The sequence below is a fragment of the Drosophila subobscura genome, chromosome U (genome assembly GCF_008121235.1).
Source record: "Drosophila subobscura isolate 14011-0131.10 chromosome U, UCBerk_Dsub_1.0, whole genome shotgun sequence".
Lineage (NCBI taxonomy): Eukaryota > Metazoa > Arthropoda > Insecta > Diptera > Drosophilidae > Drosophila > Drosophila subobscura.
In genome coordinates this window covers 13,788,946-13,806,650 of record NC_048534.1, presented here as the reverse complement: position 1 = coordinate 13,806,650, position 17,705 = coordinate 13,788,946, and the positions used below count along the sequence as shown (strand labels likewise).

The 17,705-nt window shown below is 48.0% G+C and overlaps 1 protein-coding gene across 1 annotated transcript in view; it reads left to right on the top strand.

The window, feature by feature from the left end:
* LOC117901496 overlaps positions 1 to 13,693 on the top strand; it is a 29,693-nt gene extending 16,000 nt beyond the window's left edge. Inside the window, exons 3-4 of the mRNA XM_034812265.1 lie at positions 9,250 to 11,158; positions 11,815 to 13,693. Of these exons, the coding sequence (XP_034668156.1) occupies positions 9,297 to 11,158; positions 11,815 to 13,021 (3,069 nt within the window). The 5' untranslated portion in view covers positions 9,250 to 9,296 and the 3' untranslated portion in view covers positions 13,022 to 13,693. The remainder of the gene's footprint in view (positions 1 to 9,249; positions 11,159 to 11,814) is intronic.
* Positions 13,694 to 17,705: the final 4,012 nt, after the last annotated feature.

Below are 17,705 nucleotides of genomic sequence, written 5' to 3'. Positions count from 1 at the left end.
TTTAATCCGCAGTGCCATCCTCCGTCTCATAGCTACCCCCTAATGGGCAAACAATGCTCTACGCCTTTCACGGGGTACTTTTTTCCTCTCCTCATAAGCAAAGAAAAAGCACTTAGCACTGTGTTCGCTCTCCCTCTGCCCTGCATAATGGCGAAAAGCGAGCCAAGCTTCCTGCCACATCCACATGCCACACACATGCCGATGGAGCATATGGAGGAGCTACACTTTCGCCTGAATGTTGCATTCGTCGCCTGATGTTTGGTTAGGAAAAGCAAAAGTGCATACAAATGCGTTTCGTTTGTAGTCCTGAGTCCCCAAACTGCATTCGCTTTTTATGGTAATGCAGCAGCAGCAGCAGAGGGCGTAAAAGTGTGGAGATGGAAATGGGAAAATGGCATTGGGCTGGGATGGGATGAGATTGGCACTGAGACTTGGCTTGACTTTCATTAGCTTTTGATGGAACGTTGCTTAGTGCGAGGATAAAATCTGAAATACTTATGAATCAAAATTAAATTCGCACTCTCGATAAGTTTATTGCAATTCCTAGAATTTTGTAAGAGTTCTTATTACCAGTAGAACTTCTGACAAGTTTCGTACTCTTCCAAAGTGTGCCAGGGAAAATGTGGAACAACTTATGAAAAGTACTACACATCCCATGCCATCCCTCTTGCGCCCTGTTTGTGGAGCAGCAGCTGCTTCTCTCCGTCTCTTGACCTTCGCCTCTGAGAGGCATATGGCGAGCTCCTCAAATTGGCCAAAAGTTGTGCCGAAACGAACCAGTGCACAAACACAAAGAGCGAAAGTGGAGCACAGATGGCCCAGACTCCGATCTCCTCCCATCGCACTTATCGTAGCACACATTCCACATGGACATACAGGTACTACCTACACACATACAGACACGTATCGATGATGGCCAGCCTGTTTTTAACTTTTGTAAGTTGTCTTTGGCATTTTTGATCCACTGACCTGAATTCTACATACATTCATATGAGTGTATGTACATATGCCTGTGTACGAGTGTACCCATACATATTTGATGACCAAATGCTTTTCAATATCCTTACAACAACATCAGCGGCACATCGGTCGCACATTGCACAAAAGCCAACAACAATGCAGAGTAAACTACACTCGTAGAAGCGAACTAGGGACATAGGCTGGGGCTGGGGCTGGGGCTGGGGGAATGGAATCCAGTTGCAGGTGTGTAGTCTCGTGTGCATCCCCTTTGTGCCTGTGCAGCGGGAGAAAGGTATTAAAACTGCTGTATTGGCTCCACCGCAGAACATACAGTAAAAAAGCACTATAACGAGCCCACGCTGATGGCGCCCAATATGTATGTACGTAAAAGCAACATATCGGAGAACAAAATATATTAATATGAACAACTAAATTGCATATTACATACTCGCATCTTCTAATAAGATATTGTACACAAGTTTGTTGCAGACTTTGTATGGTCAAAAGTTTAGCTACAATTATTTAAAAGATACAAAGTGGGCAAAACTGGTAAACATATCTTTGTAGACCTAATACACTGTATTAATCCATGAAATTTCAACCGCAAAAGAGTCGATCCCGGCTTCCCCCTATTCATATGCATATTTAAATACGCGAACGCTTTGTTATTCTGCATAAATAACTAGAGCAGCGAGGGCAGAAGAGATTGAATGGGTACAGGCCTTCAAATATATGCAAAAGGAGTGCGAGTCCGTGTATGTGGAAATGGGAAATCCATCAGAGCGCTTTTGTTCATAAAAATTCCTCTCACACAGCAGCCTTTATATAGGCTGAAATGATTTTAACGTTATCTGGTTGCCGCAAAAGCCTCTAAGCAGACTAGCTATTTTAATTTAGCCAATGGACAGGCAATCACTGTTAGCCATTGAACATTGAAAACAATAAATTATGATACTCAATGTTGCAGTGTCCAAGCTCGTCTAAAAAGAGCTTTTAGGTATGAGCAATATGTACATTAAATGCTATACCAAACACAATTCAAATCGTATCATCGGCATATCAGAATATTTGTAGAAAAATGAGAACACTCCTCTTTCACGTACTTTTGCTATTTGCTTGATACTTTCTGATCATCTTCTTTTTAACAGTTTTAATAATTTTTAAAAGCGAGTCTATAGTAATCCGATATCCGGCAGCGTAGCGCTGACCTCGACGGGACATCATGTCAACATCATAATACCATTAGATAAGGGAATAAAAATGGACAGTTTTTTATGGGCCAGAGCTACGCTTTCGATGGCATTTGTTCTATGCAAATGTTTGCATATTTATTAAAAATAGCAAAAGATTTTGATATAATCCGCTGCATTTAATTGACTGAAACTAACAACTGAAAAATGCATGTGGGTCACACGAGAGCCCTTAACAAAAACAAAAAAGGATGGATAAAAAATAAAAATCCATAGGTTATATAGCTGGTTCGTGGCATTATGGGTGCTTCTGTGGATAATAACTCATGACAGGATACAATAGAGATGGGGAGGCGGTCCATTGAAATGCTTTTAATGGGAAGGGGATCGGGGAGCGTATTTATTTGCATTCTCTGATCCGTTACAATTTCAATTATGAGAAATGGGCCGAGATGTGTTTGCATTTCATTTCGATGAGCTCAGCGCCGGATGACAATAATAAATCGATGCTTTTTCCATGTGGGTCTCCAGGGCAGGATGAGCAGCGAAACAATGCATCCGAGTACAAATATTAAATATTAAATAAAGATAGGTAAAATATGTTTAAAGCAAAGCAATGAAAGTCCATACATACCTGAAATCTTTAAGTAAGAACGAAAGCAATTTTAACCATTTCTCAAGGACGGCAAAGCGCTAATAAACAAAGATTTTCGCTTGGTTGATTATTGTCGTTGAGCTGAAACCCATGCGATAACCAGCGGGAGGATAACAAGGGAAGGGAATCCTCGACGAAGCACTCCATCAGGGAGCCACCAGTTGGAGCCTGATATCTATCCGTTATCTGCTATCTGTTTGTTTAGCTGCCACTACATGTTGTTGCAAAGTTTTCCCGAAGCAATCAACTGCGGAGGTCCTCGAACTGCTGCTGTTGATGCTTCAATTTGAAAAGTCAACGGCTGGCACCAGCGCCAGAGGCAATATTGTCCCTCATTGGATGAGATGCGGGCTAAGACAAGGGGAAATTGAGAACAGAAATGCACTCGGCAGACGGCAGGCGGCAGGTGGAAAGGAAATGCAATCAAGTCGGTAACTGTCTGAGCAAGCTTCTTGTCATAAGAGGATTTTTTCGTAACATTTTCGCAATCTTACCCGAAGCAACTTTGGATGGGAGCGCTCGCAGCTGGATTTTCTTGACTAAATAATTAAGGAAATGAATTTCAGATTCCGCCCCAGCCTCCTGCCATATTGGCACAAATATTATTTCTCAAACTAATTGTTTATTTAAGAAAATATTTACTGTGCTACGGCCCAGCCGACACACATTCCTGAGTGCCCATAGGAAAATAATTGTTGCCTTGTGAAAAGTATTAAGGGCTGGAATTCAAAACGCCGGAATTTGTTTGCATTTTTGAATTTTGTTACGGCAAATATTTGCAGAGAGAACGGGAGTGAATGGCCATGGAATTTGGCTCAATCGCATGCAGTGCCATTCAGGCGAAAATTCTGCAACCTCTGTCACTTTCCGACCGCCGCCCGATTCAAGTGCAAATCGAATCAGGCCGGCGTGAGAACGCGTCAGGAAAAAGGGAATGGCATGGAATGGAATGGAATTCACCAAATATACGAGAATTATATTATTATTGAGTTTTTGTGCGTTGCATTGAAAAAAGCTGAAAATCCTCTGGTATGCTCCAGAAAGGCATTTAAAAGGGGGGAGGGATCTATGGAAAACTTACTTCTGGGCGTGGAAAAGCGTTGACGTTGAATGGCTTTTTATAGCTGTGGAAAGCTGCCATGCTCAGCTGGGCCAGTACCTTCGAAAAGCAAAAGCAAATCAAATTTCCGGCTACAGCACCGAAATATCTCGTCCGAACTGGAATCCTTTCCCCGTCATTAAAGTTGAATCTCCGTCCTCGGCGCTGCTGCCAGGGCAGTAGCGTCCGACCTGAACAATTAGTTGGGTTGGACTGCTCCCATTTTGTTGATTTCCCAGCAGCTTCCTGCTTCCATTTTCGAACAATCAGCGAGCGCTCTGACTAAATAATCAATAACTGTCACACAAAACCAATTGTGATGTCTCTCAGGCGCCTGCAAGTTCTCGGCTGACAAAAGTTCTATATGCCTGAAACCGAATCGAATCAATGGAGGCGCTCCGCTTCCATTTTTCCTCACTGGAGTTTGCATGTTGCCCAAACAAAAGAGGTTGAAGCAGAGCTGGCAGTACCTTGTTCAATGAATGGAGCATTGAATAATAATCGCAGCAGGTGAAACGGCCTGAAGAGCGAATGTGTAAGAGGTCTGCAAAACTTTTGGCTGCCTCCTAGACAGGGTCTCAACTGATTTGTGCTGAACTTTACGAGTAGCTATCTAATCTAATAATGGCTATGGCTGGTACACCTCTAATAAATTTCGAACTCGTATCATCAAATGAAATTGATGATTAAACCCAGCCCACGCAGAGCCACACATTTAAATGTTTAGTGTTCGATGCTTACCTTGCGGCAGTTGGATTCGGGTACGCCCCCTGGCTACGCCTCATCTCTGGGTCCGACTCTGAGAATATGCTGATCAGCTTTTGGCTGCCAACATTCGGGCTGACATCTGCACATTTTATGGTTCGTTGTCCGTGGCTATGGCCACAATTTAATGCGCGACAACTGCCTGGCCTGTCGGCTGATGCCATTGTCCCCGTCCTCGTCAATGCCATTCACATTTTCGTTGTGGGCTAATTTAATATTGTGCTTTGTATGATTTTCACATATTATCAAGAAGTTTTATTGCGGCAATTGAACACGTTTGCCGAGGACTCTGTTCCTCGTAAAATTTAAGCACCAGCCCCCAGTATTTTTGGATATTTATGTTCTGGATATTGTGTGTAAACGTGTGTGGGCTGTATCGCCCTCGCCCCCGGGCTGTGTATCCTCCGGTTGTTTACTTTTATTGGCATTTCGGTATTCGGTATTCGGTATTATTGGTTATTGTGGATAGCGCCGAAGGAGTCGGAAAAGGTGCGCCCGCATGTCTAGCTGGCCGATATCCACTTGCAATTTAACTTTTATTTCTGTATTTATGGCTTAATAAGAGACACGTTTTGCGGGGCCTGCCAGTCGAGTAGGCCGAGTACGCTTATCGAGCACTTAAGCCAACAACTTTTTTATTGCCTGTGGACCAGTAGAGAAAGATAAACGTTTATTTAATTGCCACACACTCACACAGAACTTTCACTGCGATGACAAAGGGCCGGCCTGCCTGCCTCTCCGTCCATTCTAATTCGGACAAGGCCATAAATTTATATTTGCTTATGATTATAATTAGCCTGGCCGATAATGCCACTGAAAGGGGGCAGGCTGGCACTTCTGACAAGTGATTTATCATGCCCAATAAGTGTCCGGCTCAATGGGAACTTGTGCTTGAGCCAGCTGCTTTCTATTTGCCAACCATAAATACAAGTTTTTCCATGTCTTGGACATTGAAATGAGCTTGAAGTGATGGCTGGCTATGCCACAAAAACACTCTCTAGTATAGCTTATTGAATACCAATAGATGGAGCATACCTGAAGGATTTTTTCCGGTCGTTGCGGGGTCGTTAGCATTGCCGCGGGCCGCGCAGTTAATTAAACGCTGCGGCGCTGCTTTAGCATAATTTAAGGCTGGGGCTGGTGCTGGGGCCCACTTCGCCGGAATTCTTCGGCTAAAATCATGAACAAATGGCAATGCAAATGTTGACAAAGGACCAGCAAACAACAAATATACGTAGCAAAACAACAACTAGTGAAGTGGGCACTCGACAGAAATGGGAGCGCGAGCGCGAGCGGGTCGGGTCGGGTTGGAAGAACTAAAAAAGGATGCAGCGGAGCAAATAATGTGGGGGCCAGAGTGGTTAGGCCTAGGCCTGGCCCAAGGCTCCCGCGCAGCTGCAACTGACCACAGCTCGTGGCGGCAGGAGTCTCCCCTCCGATGCGAATTCCCCAGGTTACCCACAGCCCAGTGCCCAGATGCCGTGCCTCCGCCTCTTGAGAAATACCGCTTAGCTACTGTTTGCCTCGTCCCCTTCGCTTTTCCTTTATTTTTCAGGCATTTTTCTTGGAGTTTCTCGTTTTTTTGGCTCTTCGCTTTTCCCTTTTTTGTTTTTCACTGGTAAAGTCTATTATGCTTGTGAAAATTGCTTTACAGCTGCAAAACAATGCGGCAAAAAAGGTTACACAGCACAAAAAGAAAAGCACACAAAAAATGAATAATGACAGCGAGCTGGAGGGAATGGACTAGAGATTTCTTGTAATTTCCCTTATCCTTAGATAGGCCGATGGAGAATGCCGTAATGCCCTTTTACATACCACTGATCTGATCAGATGGATTATTTGCATTGTTCTTTGTTTGAATAAGAACAGAAACAGAAACAGATCGGCTGCAGTTACCTGTACCTGTGATTACCTTTAAATATTTACATTTTAATCAGCTTGTGCTGCACAATATCATAATTATCATCCAGCCTGTTAGGGTATTAAAAGGGAATTTACCATCAAAGTCTCCTAGAAGCAGCAGTGGAATAATATTTGCCTCAACCTCGGGGGGCCTTGGGCCTGGGCCGGTGCTGGAGGCTTGGGGAATGAAAGTGCAGCTAAAATAATTTGCACATAATGAAGCCGGAAGTGTGAATGCAAAGAATACAAGCAAAGTGGAAGAAAAGAACTTCATTATCAGCGTCGAGCAGGAGGAGAGAGAGCGAAAGCGAGTCTCCAGCTTAGTGGAGGCATTCAAGCAGAGAAAATTACACAAAAATCTTTGCAGGGATTTTCTAATTAAAGTTTCAGCAAACGAACGAAACGCGGCGCCAAAGTGAAATTAATGGCGCTGCCTTTTCGGACCTCCATTTTGTGTTGTGTTTGTATGTGTGTGTCTGCGTGTGTGTGTGCGTCTTTATGAAGTCAACGATGGCAGCACTTTTGGGCACTTAATCTGTTCTCTCACTCCCACCTCCCGTAGCCATCCTGTCTGTTCTCTCCTCAGCTCTCCCGACGCCTGGCCTTGCCCAGCGTGTAATTTATTTGCAATCAATGCGGCCCAAAAGGACATTATTTTTACATTAAAGCAAGGGATAGCATGGGCAACAACGCGTCTGTGTGCGAGACCACCAAAGTTGGCCAACAAAATCTCTGCCAAAAACCAAAAACACTTGGCAGCTGTCACCCAATACTTCTCAAAGCGAGAAGACAAATATAATGCCAGAGCTTGCACAGCGAGAATATCGGAGATCTGCTAAATCCCTTTCGGAGCACGAGGCACTGCTCTTCATCTGTGACATGTGTGTGTACGGAACAGCTGACATTTCAGGAGTGGGAACCTCCATTAATGGAAGTTTCATTAGGCCGAGCAGAGGCCATTGCCTGCGCCACAGTATCTTAGGCGTACACAATGTACATCCATATGTGTGCAGTATGTGATTGTGAGTCAGTTGCTCAACAAAAAGTTTCTCGAACCCCGGGCACGTACGAGTATCGTGTGTCATAAGCAGGCAAGCGGCTTACGGCAGAGGGCAGACGGCAGACGACTGCAGCGGACGGAGACACAAATGACGTTGCAGTTGTGCAGTTGGAAATAAAATTATTAACCTCGCTGCAATGCAACATAAATAGGATTAGTGTCTGCAGTAACTGCACAAGAAGAACAAACAGAACTTGGACTCCAAGGAGTAGAAGCAGGAGACGCAGAGGAGGCCACAACAAAGCGGAGCCGGGCACATTTGCATTTGCATGTTGCATACTTCACGGTAGCGTGCTCACATACGAGTATGATAAACGGCAGCGACAATGCAACAGCCAACCACAACAAATACAACGTACACACTCACACTCGCACACACACACACACACACACACACATGTGTCTGTCTGCGACCATTTCCCTTTTGCAGTGTCTGCTCCATGCACGTTTTGTCTGCCACCATTCTGCCTTTGTTTGGCAGCACAAAAATGCAGCTGAGAATTTTCAGCAACATGCAAAAACTTCATTTCATTTCTGCGGCTGTCGTCCAGTGTATTGACCCCTAGACGCCCTCCACATGCATTAGTGGCCGAGCCCTGCCCTGCCCTGCCCCGTCCCGCCCTCCCACCATCGCGGTTTTTGCAAGCATTTTGTTTGCTTTGCGGCTTCCGGTTTCTGTTCGGAATCCGTTGTTCGCCTTTTCGAATATCCCATCTACCCAGCACAGAATTGGTCACAGTCCCAAATATTCAATGCTTAGTATTAACCCGATTCTGACTTGTTGGATAATCATTTAAGCTCAGGTTTCTTTCACTATGTGTCGAAGAGACACTAAGAAAACATTTGGAAAAATATACACATGGAGGTTGCTCGTTAATGTAGTCAATATTGAAATTACTGCCATTCTTCGAGACATAATTAGGTAGTAAATATCAAGGCAATAACAAATTCGGATAAGAAGATTGGATGCGATGCTTTAATCTAGACTTTCTAGGCATTATTGATGCAAAATTCTTTCTGTATCTCATCAGAATACTTTTCTCTCTTAGCTAAGTAGCGGAGCTGAGTGGAAATAGAGCCACACAGAGAGCCAATGATGCCAAGCTTTAAAAACTATCGCGGAAATGCTAAAATGTTGTGCAGACGCCCCGAATTTTCCGCATGCAAATTTCATATATTGAGCAGAGCAGCGGGGCAGGCCGCAGCACGGCAGGAGCTCTGTTTGGCTAGCATGGTCGAGGCCCATAATTGCAACATGCCACACAAAACACACACACACACACAGAGAAACTGTGTGGATTGGTTGGGGGAACGTAGCCAAGTCAAACAAACCGCGGGGCATAACCGACAAAAAAAAAACGAGTCAGAAAAGTCAAATTTCTAGTTGGAATGTGGTTGAGCCGGGGGATTGTGGGCATGAGTGGTGTGGTGGGGGAGAGGTGTATGCCGCTTTGGGACTCCTTTGTGGCGTTGTTATGACTTAATGTCGCAACAGCGAGTGACGGCCATGATGGAAGTACATGCCCATTGGCCCAGCTTATTAAGATGTCAGGCAGTCCGTGCTTGAGTTTATGACAGCCGCATTGATGTGCCCTTTTCCGCTCTCGTTTCTTTGCAGGCTTGAGGGAGTGGTCTGATAGGAATCAGCTCATCTTCTAGTATGCCATGGCAGCGGCAGCAGCCACATCGTCGCTGGAGGATCGAGCAAGACCCCACGACATAGCCAGCGACAACAGCGCCCAGCATCGCACGCTGGCGACGAAGGTGCGCCGAAAAGAGTCGCGACCCCTGCGCCGCCTGCATCCGCCCATACCGCTGGGGCAGCTCCTGTGGCTGCTGTGCTGCCTGAGCCAGCTGCGCGCCGAGTGCCCCTCTGTATGCGAGTGCAAGTGGAAGAGCGGCAAGGAGTCCGTCTTGTGCCTTAATGCCAACCTCACACATATCCCCGAGCCGCTCGACGCCGGCACACAGCTGCTCGACCTCAGTGGCAACGACATTCAGTCCATTCCCGATGACAGCTTCGCCGCTGCACAGCTGCTCAACCTCCAGAAGGTCTACCTGGCCCGCTGCCGCCTGAAGCTCATTGAGCGGCACGCTTTCCGCAAGCTCATTAACCTTGTGGAGCTGGATCTGAGTCACAACCAGCTGGGGGCGATCCCCTCGCTGGCCCTCTACCACGTATCGGAGCTGAGGGAGCTGCGGCTGAGCGGAAACCCCATCCTGCGTGTCCCCGACGACGCCTTCGCACACGTGCCGCAGCTGGTGCGCCTGGAGATGAGCGACTGCCGCCTGGTCTTCATTGCGGTGCGAGCTTTTGCCGGTCTAGAGAGCACCCTCGAGTGGCTGAAGCTGGATGGCAATCGGTTGAGCGAGGTGAGGAGCGGCACCATCACCTCTCTGTCCTCGCTGCACGGCCTGGAGTTGGCCGGCAACGAGTGGAACTGCAGCTGCGCCCTTCGTCCGCTTAGGGCCTGGATGCTGCAGCAAAACATACCGAGCGGGATTCCACCCACCTGCGAGTCTCCCCCCCGACTGACTGGCCGCGCCTGGGACAAGCTGGACGTGGACGACTTTGCCTGCGTGCCGCAGATCGTGGCCACAGACACGACGGCGCACGGCGTGGAGGGGCGCAATGTCACGATGAGCTGCTACGTGGAAGGAGTGCCCCAGCCGGCTGTGAGGTGGCTGCTCAAGAATCGTCTCATAGCGAACCTCAGCGCGGGCGGCGAAGACTCCGATGAGCCTCGCACTGCGGCGGCCACACAGGGCCGCAAGACCTACGTCGTCAATATGCTGCGGAATGCCTCGAACCTGACGATACTCACAGCGGATATGCAGGATGCTGGAATCTACACGTGTGCGGCAGAGAACAAGGCCGGCAAGGTGGAGGCCAGCGTGACTCTGGCCGTATCTAGGCGTCCCCCGGAAGCTCCGTGGGGTGTACGGATTGTTCTGTTGGGCGTAGTGGCCGCCCTGCTGTTTGTGGTTGGCTCCTCGTTCGCGGCCATCTGTCTGTGCTCCCTGAGGAGGCGCCGGAAACTGCGGCTCTGGAACTCCGTGCCACCCGTAAGACGCAGCGAGAGTTATGAGAAGATCGAAATGACGGCCCGAGTGCGGCCGGACCTGGGCGGAGGAGCCAGCTGCGGCGGCGGCAGTGCCAATGGTGGCGGGCTCTTCCACGATGCCGAGGAGCACGGCTATCTCCGAGCCGCCCACACACCCCTCAACGACAACGATGCGGGCCAGGCGGCCATTGTGAATCCCAGTGCGGGTAGTGCCCAGCGCCGCAATGGCGATTATCTACATGTGTCCACGCACTGCGACGACGACGAGGAAGACCACCAGCAGCAGCAGCAGCAGCAGCAGCCATCGCGAAAGACTTCTATGGGAGGCGAGTCGACAAAGCGACAGGCAGGCAATGTTGTCTCCGCATCCGCATCCACATGCACATCCGCTGCGAATAATTCAGTGGCTGTGGCGCTGGAGGAAACGGATCTGCACATCCCGCGCCTGATTGACATCGGCGGGTAAGTTGACCTCGCACCCTCATGGCCTGCCCCAGCACCAACACAGCCTGAGTGCTGGTGCAGCTTTTGTTTCTGCGGTTCGTTACTTCGAGTGGCAATTGTCCTATGCCTGTCCGTGTCCCTGTCAAAGAGCTGTCATGCTCGAGTGAGCCGCACGCCCGGATCTCCGCATTCCGTCCGTATTATGGGCAACACTTGACACTTCCACTTTGTGCTCGAGCAGCACTCGCTCCGCCCTCTCCCCTCCGAATCTCCCTCCACCATCTTACAGCGCGCGTGCTAATGACGCGCGAAATATGCGAGGGCTGGCCCCACAGCCAACATCCAACAGCCAGCATCCAACATCCACGAGAAGTGCTTTATTTTGGGCTCACACACTGAGACCCCACTCTGCCTGATTGGCGCTGGTCGTGTGAAAGGAATACGAGTGCGGGTTAATGGATGTGGAGCTGGTTATCGTCACGGACACGGACATGGACATGGACAGACCGGTGCGAGGAGTATGCACGTGGAAATGCAGAAGCGAACAGCGAACCATTATGTGTGAATTTGCTGAAGAAGGGAGAACCTACAGTGAAAGAAACACAGAGCAAACTTTACGCTATTTCCCACCTTAATACCACAACTAATCAAACATTTTCTTGTCTCTCTCCTAGCACTGATTCTGCATCCAGCTCCATCTCCAGTCAAGTGGATGCCGCTGCTCGTCTGGCTGGCTATGGCGGGCATGCTGTGGCGTGGAAGACGACGCCCATAGCCACCACCAAGATCACTTCGCCGCACAGTAAGCCCACAGCGATAAGTATGCCAAACCAACCCAATCAGGGTGCAACTAGCGCGGCCACGCCCTACTCCCGCTACGGCAATCACCCGGCAGATGAGATGGCCACGTCCGTATTTTGCAGCAGCAACGGGGATGGGCCGGATAACGATCTTTTCGACAGCAACTATCCGGATCTGCTGGACATAGCCAAGTATGCGGTGGCTCAGGCCCATCAGCAGCACCAGCAGCACCAGCAGCAGCAAGGCCACGGATATACACAGGGGATGGCAGCGCCCAATGGGGGGCTGTGCACGCTGCCCCGGAAGCTAAAGACGAGCGGCAAGTACTTTCGAAACTCTTCGGACAGTCAGTCGCCGCTGCTGGCGGATAACTCCAGCAAGTATGGCAGCAGTACCCTGGGAGATGGAAGCTTTCTCAACGAGGCCATGGGCCTGGGAAGGCGCTACTCTGCGGAGTCCAGCTACGCCAACTATTCCAGCACCACAACCTACACCGGCGGTGGCCAGAGGGCCAACAGTTTCCTCAATCTGGTCCAGAGCGGAGCGCACAAGGGCGGGCCCCACAGCATCGGGCACAAGCCCAGTCTGCCATCCAGTCCGGTGCAGCATCAGCGCTCCTTGAGCAGTGCGGCCACGCCGCTGCTGGACTTCTCGGCACTGGCCAACAGAGCTGCGGGAGCAGCCAACTCCTCGGTGGCCGCCTACGACTATCACGCAGCGCAGCTCGAGCGGTTCCTTGAGGAGTACCGCAACCTGCAGGATCAGCTGTGCAAGATGAAGGAGACCTGCGACACCATCCGCAAGAAGGAGACGCCCCTGAGGGTGGCCATTGGCCAGTCGGCCGCCCAGCTGGCCGATCCAGTGATGTACAGCGCCGCCTCGCACAGCCCCAAGGCGCCGGCAGCCACCAACCTGAAGACGAAGACTCTGCTGCCAGGCCAGCCGCCAGATCCGCCGCCCTACTGGCTGCACCGCAATGCCATGCTCAAGCGACTGAACGGCGATGGCAATGGGAGTACGAGTGCGACTGGCGTTGGTCCCTCCTCTCCCCAGCCTGGACAGGATATTTTCAAGAGCTAATCGAACCCGTGTACAGATGGATGGATAAATGAAGATCATCCTGGAAGATGTTGAGAGTCTTTGGCTGGCCAGAGAGGGCATGATCCTGCAGTTATATGCGATAAGCCTAGCCTGCAAGGTCATGCCATCACTCTGATTGCATTTGTCTGCATAGGTAGTAAGGATTAGGTAGCTGGAGGACGGACAGTCAACTGGCTCCATGGCCAGCCCCCTCTGTTGTATTATAGACACACTTTTCCACTCTTTATACTCGCTAATACGCAATATTAAACGGATTCCCCGGAAGCAAGGGGAAGGCAGACAATGTAAGTGTATAGTATCAAACCCTTAGAAAGAAAAAACACAATCTCGAAAACTCTTAACGGAACCCTAACCCTAAAACGCTCTCGTGTTAGTCTAACTAAAAGTGTTTTTGTACTTTAAGCGATCTCAATATAGAAGAAGGATAATCTAGTTGACCTTGTAATATTGTAAGTTCATTTGCGTTGGCACAGACTGCAGGAATTAATCGATTGATTGATGTACTTAATGTATTGTTTGATTGTTAGATGGTTTTATTTTTAGGTACAGCAAAAACCAACTTCAAGTTAGACATTAAACTGAAATTGTAAGCCAATTAAATCGACAAACGAAAACTCTACACACTAAATTCAGTCTAATGAAGAAAATTGTAATTTAGGGTGTCACCAAACTAAAAACTCAGAAACATTTCACCCAAAAACGAAACGAGAAAAGCAAAAATAAATTAGTTGAGAATTGAAAGAAAACAGAAACAAATCGAGTTTTAATGGTTTCTGGCATGTGGGAGCGGACTCTCGATGGTCCTGGGGTTCAATTGAGAGGCGTGCAAATATCCATTTCCGCTGGGGAAAGGCTGAAACGACTTCCGCGCGCCCCAAAACCGGGCAGAAGTAATGGTCGCTTGTCGTGCAACATTCCGTTTTGGCGGGGGCGTCTAGTGCTACGCCCCGCCCCGGTCAGTGGCTAAGATTAAACAATAATTTCACAGCAAACTCTTGGTGGGTGGTCCGGGAGAACCACCATCCTCACACCCACCCACTCACAAGTCCATTCGAAATGGCGGCAATTGGTTCGGCGTAAATTTCTTTTATTCCCGCACCGCATACCGGCTGCCAAATGAAGTTGTAAAATGCAAATGAAGCCGTCGACGTAGTCACATGCGCGTTAAAGTTCATGTTCGATGTGATGTCGCCATAAAGCAGGATTAAAAGGAATTTATGAACCTTTGACACGGTACGAGCAGGAGTACGGGGAGCACGGGGAGCACAGCAGAGCAGAGAAAATAATACGAGAAGGGAGACAAACCCACAAACGACAACGACGACATGATAGCTGTTTCATACAGACCACCTTCCAACCGCTCAGCCGCTCTCCCTATTTCCCAGCAACTTTTTCGCACGCCCACAGACTCACACCTATGTACATATGTACAGGAGAGAATGACATTGTCTTCGCTCGCAGGCATTTCCATGAAAAATTTTCCTACTTTAAAAAGAAAGACCATTGGGGAGATTTTTTTATGAAATGAAATGAAAGTCACAAAGAACAACTACAGCTGAAGCGATACTGCTGGGGTCTGAGCCATTAATAGCTCATTTGTGCAGGGGAATAATCGTACCAATATTTACAACTTAACTTGTATATTTGCATACACTTTTGCGAGTGGCAAATAACTATAATAAATATTTTAAAAAAGCCACAAGACTTGTACATACACAGGTAGAAGTAGATTCTGCAGTAGACATCGACATTTAGATACGCAACCATTAAGTTATGTTTTATAAGTATTTTTAAATATATTGAAGTAAATATTACTACATTTCTTCATGGGCCTACACAATGCCCACTAATTTTGATCATTAAATTCTATCTGCTTCCCCCTTAACTATGGAAATTACAGAGCTTGCCCGAGGCTATATTTTATCAACTAACTGCCGGTGCGGCAGTGATCTCAACTTCCCGCCATGCCCTTTGATTTATACCTGAATAACATGTAATTATGCTATGCTGGCTGATAAATCTACCTGCTGGCTTATGAATTTTGAACACGCAGACATGTCAAAGCAAAGAGCTTTGGAAAAGTGACCAAAATTCTGGTATTTTAAACGAGCTACGAGCTACATCTGCCAAAGGACAGTCGGTAAGCCAGAGTTACTTACTAGGGAGCAGCCTGGGCAAAGGACCAGAGCCGGATACCCGCCCAGCTCTTTGCGGTTTGTCGGCTTTAAAGAGCAAAACCATTTACATTCCCCCCAGGTCCGACCCACATCCATTTCACCCCGCTCCACCTGACTGCATCTGGCTGCCTTCTGTCCAGCTAAAGCGAAAATAATGAGCCCGATGTTGGATCCCGGTGTGAAGCACAGCAAAGAGCAACAACGCAGAGAGCAGCCGAGTTCATGTCAAGCTGTCAGTCAAGGTCGATTTCGTTTTCCGTCCACTGCTCTGCCCACTGCTGCCTCCCCCTGCCTTTCTGCGTTGCCATGCCGTGCTCTTGTCAGGACCTGGTGCAGGTGCAGGTGCTTGTACTGGGCCAGGAGGAAGGTCGGCAAGTGCCTTTTTGTCACTGTCTTGCGGCTGCCAGTGCAATTTTATGTGTGTCGAGTGCGGGGTATTGAGGCATTGCGGGTATACGCTATGTGGCGATGATTCTGTGGGATCTATGCAGTGAAGTAAACGTTCCCCCATGGCGCACCATGGCGATGAAGGCAAATATCATTTAGCTAAGTATCAACTAGTTGACTCCTCCAGCGGCTCCAGGGGGGGCTGAGCGATGAGCAAAGCCAACGGAGCAATGTATGCTATGTGTATGTGCCCAGGGAATTTTTCCATCATTATCAGCGTCCTTGTAGCCGCTTCCACATGCCACTTAATGCCAACGCAGCAGCTCTCGTTCCACTTTTGCATGTCGTCGTCGTCTTGGCGGCCTTTGTGGAGGCATCGCACAAATGCATGCCCGTGTCCGCCCACCAACCAACCAACCATCCATCCAACCATCCATCCATCCATCCGCCCACCCACCAGCTATTCTTCATGCTTCCCACAACGACCATTATATTCAAGCATTTTTGTGGCATAAGTTGGCACTTTAGCGCCAGGCACCTGCTGCCTGCTGCCTGTTTCATTTTTTCACTTTTTCAGTTTTGCAGCCCTTCCTCTTTGGTCTGTTTGTTTTTAGCATCCAGCAATTGCTGCCTGCACATCCTCTGATCCAGGGGGAAGTACGAGTTTTGATTGCTTTTGGATCTATGAGTCACCATTCGAGTCGCGCGAATCCACAGCCAGCCGCAAAATGTCTCCTCCGCCGTCTAATGGCCTCGAGCGAGAGGAAGAGAAGGCCCCATGACTCCCGTTTATTCGTACAATTGGTGATATTTGCAATCGATATGGTAGCTGCGTGTTGCACCCTGCTAAACGTGCTACAGCATCTGATTTTGCAACTGCCTCTGCCTTGCCTCTGCCTTGCCTTGCCCTGCCTTGCTTCAGCTGCTGCTGCTGTCGTCCATTTTAATGGATGTTGCATTACTTTCCGTGGCAGCTGGAGGAACAGAAACTTTTCCACAAGCGAAAATTGAAAAATAGTTTTGTCCCCCTCTCAAGAGCGAAACATACCGAGCTGCACCCAAAAAGTTGCACCCAGAAAGTTAATGGCAATTGCATTTATTGATTAGCTGAGCAGAGTGCACAAACCTGCTCGCAATCGCACTCGCAAAATTTAATTTAGAAACGCATGCCTTGTGTTTCGTTTTTCGTTTTTGTATTATGGTGTGTGTTGAGCTCAGCCAGCAGCTGGTATCCTCTCAGCCGCAAGTTCAACAAGTCAACGCATCAATGTCAAATAATCCTCTATAGGGTATAGAGAGCGAGTGCCATTCCGTGCGCCTGCCTGCGGTGAAGAGCGCCATGGACACAGCGTCGGCATAAAGCAAACTCAAGGAGCAGTGTCACTGCCACGCCTCTTTCCCCAGAGCCGCCCATTAAGTGCTGGTAATGAGCGCTCTGATAATTCATTAAACAAAGCGACCAAAAAGGAACAAACCGAAAAAGCAAAACCGAAACCGAAACGAGGCGAAATCGCAGTGCCAATGGCTGCGCGCTGCTGGAAAAATGTCAAGGATAGCTTGCCTTCGTTTGGCAGCCGGAAATGAAATGGGAGGAAAATTTAAACTTTATATTTTTTTCGTTGCACACTGAAACAGGGTGGGGAAAGATCGCAGAGAGTATGAAAGTCAATAATTTTCTATGTGCTTTCAGACGTTAATTAAATTTCGAATTTATTAAATATGAATTAGACTATAAAACGAAATAAGTAATTTTCTGGCTAATTCCGCAATAATTGAATTTAATAAAAAGTTGTACATACATTGCATGTACATATGTACATACGTAAATATTTATGTATATTTACGTTATCCCTTGTTGAAATACTTATCATTATATGTACTCAAACGGTCTATTTTAATGTTTTATCTTTATTTTATGTATTTATATATATTCAGGCATGTTTAAATTAAAGGCTCACCTTTCTCGTGTTTTCTTATAGCTTCAAGCTTGAAGAGTTTCGAGATTGTGCAGGTCGCATGTCAGTGTCGCAAGATATTACCTCCATCGAAGCTAGCCCCCAGTTTGCTTCCATCAGCGTCGGTATAGGTCCATTTCCAAT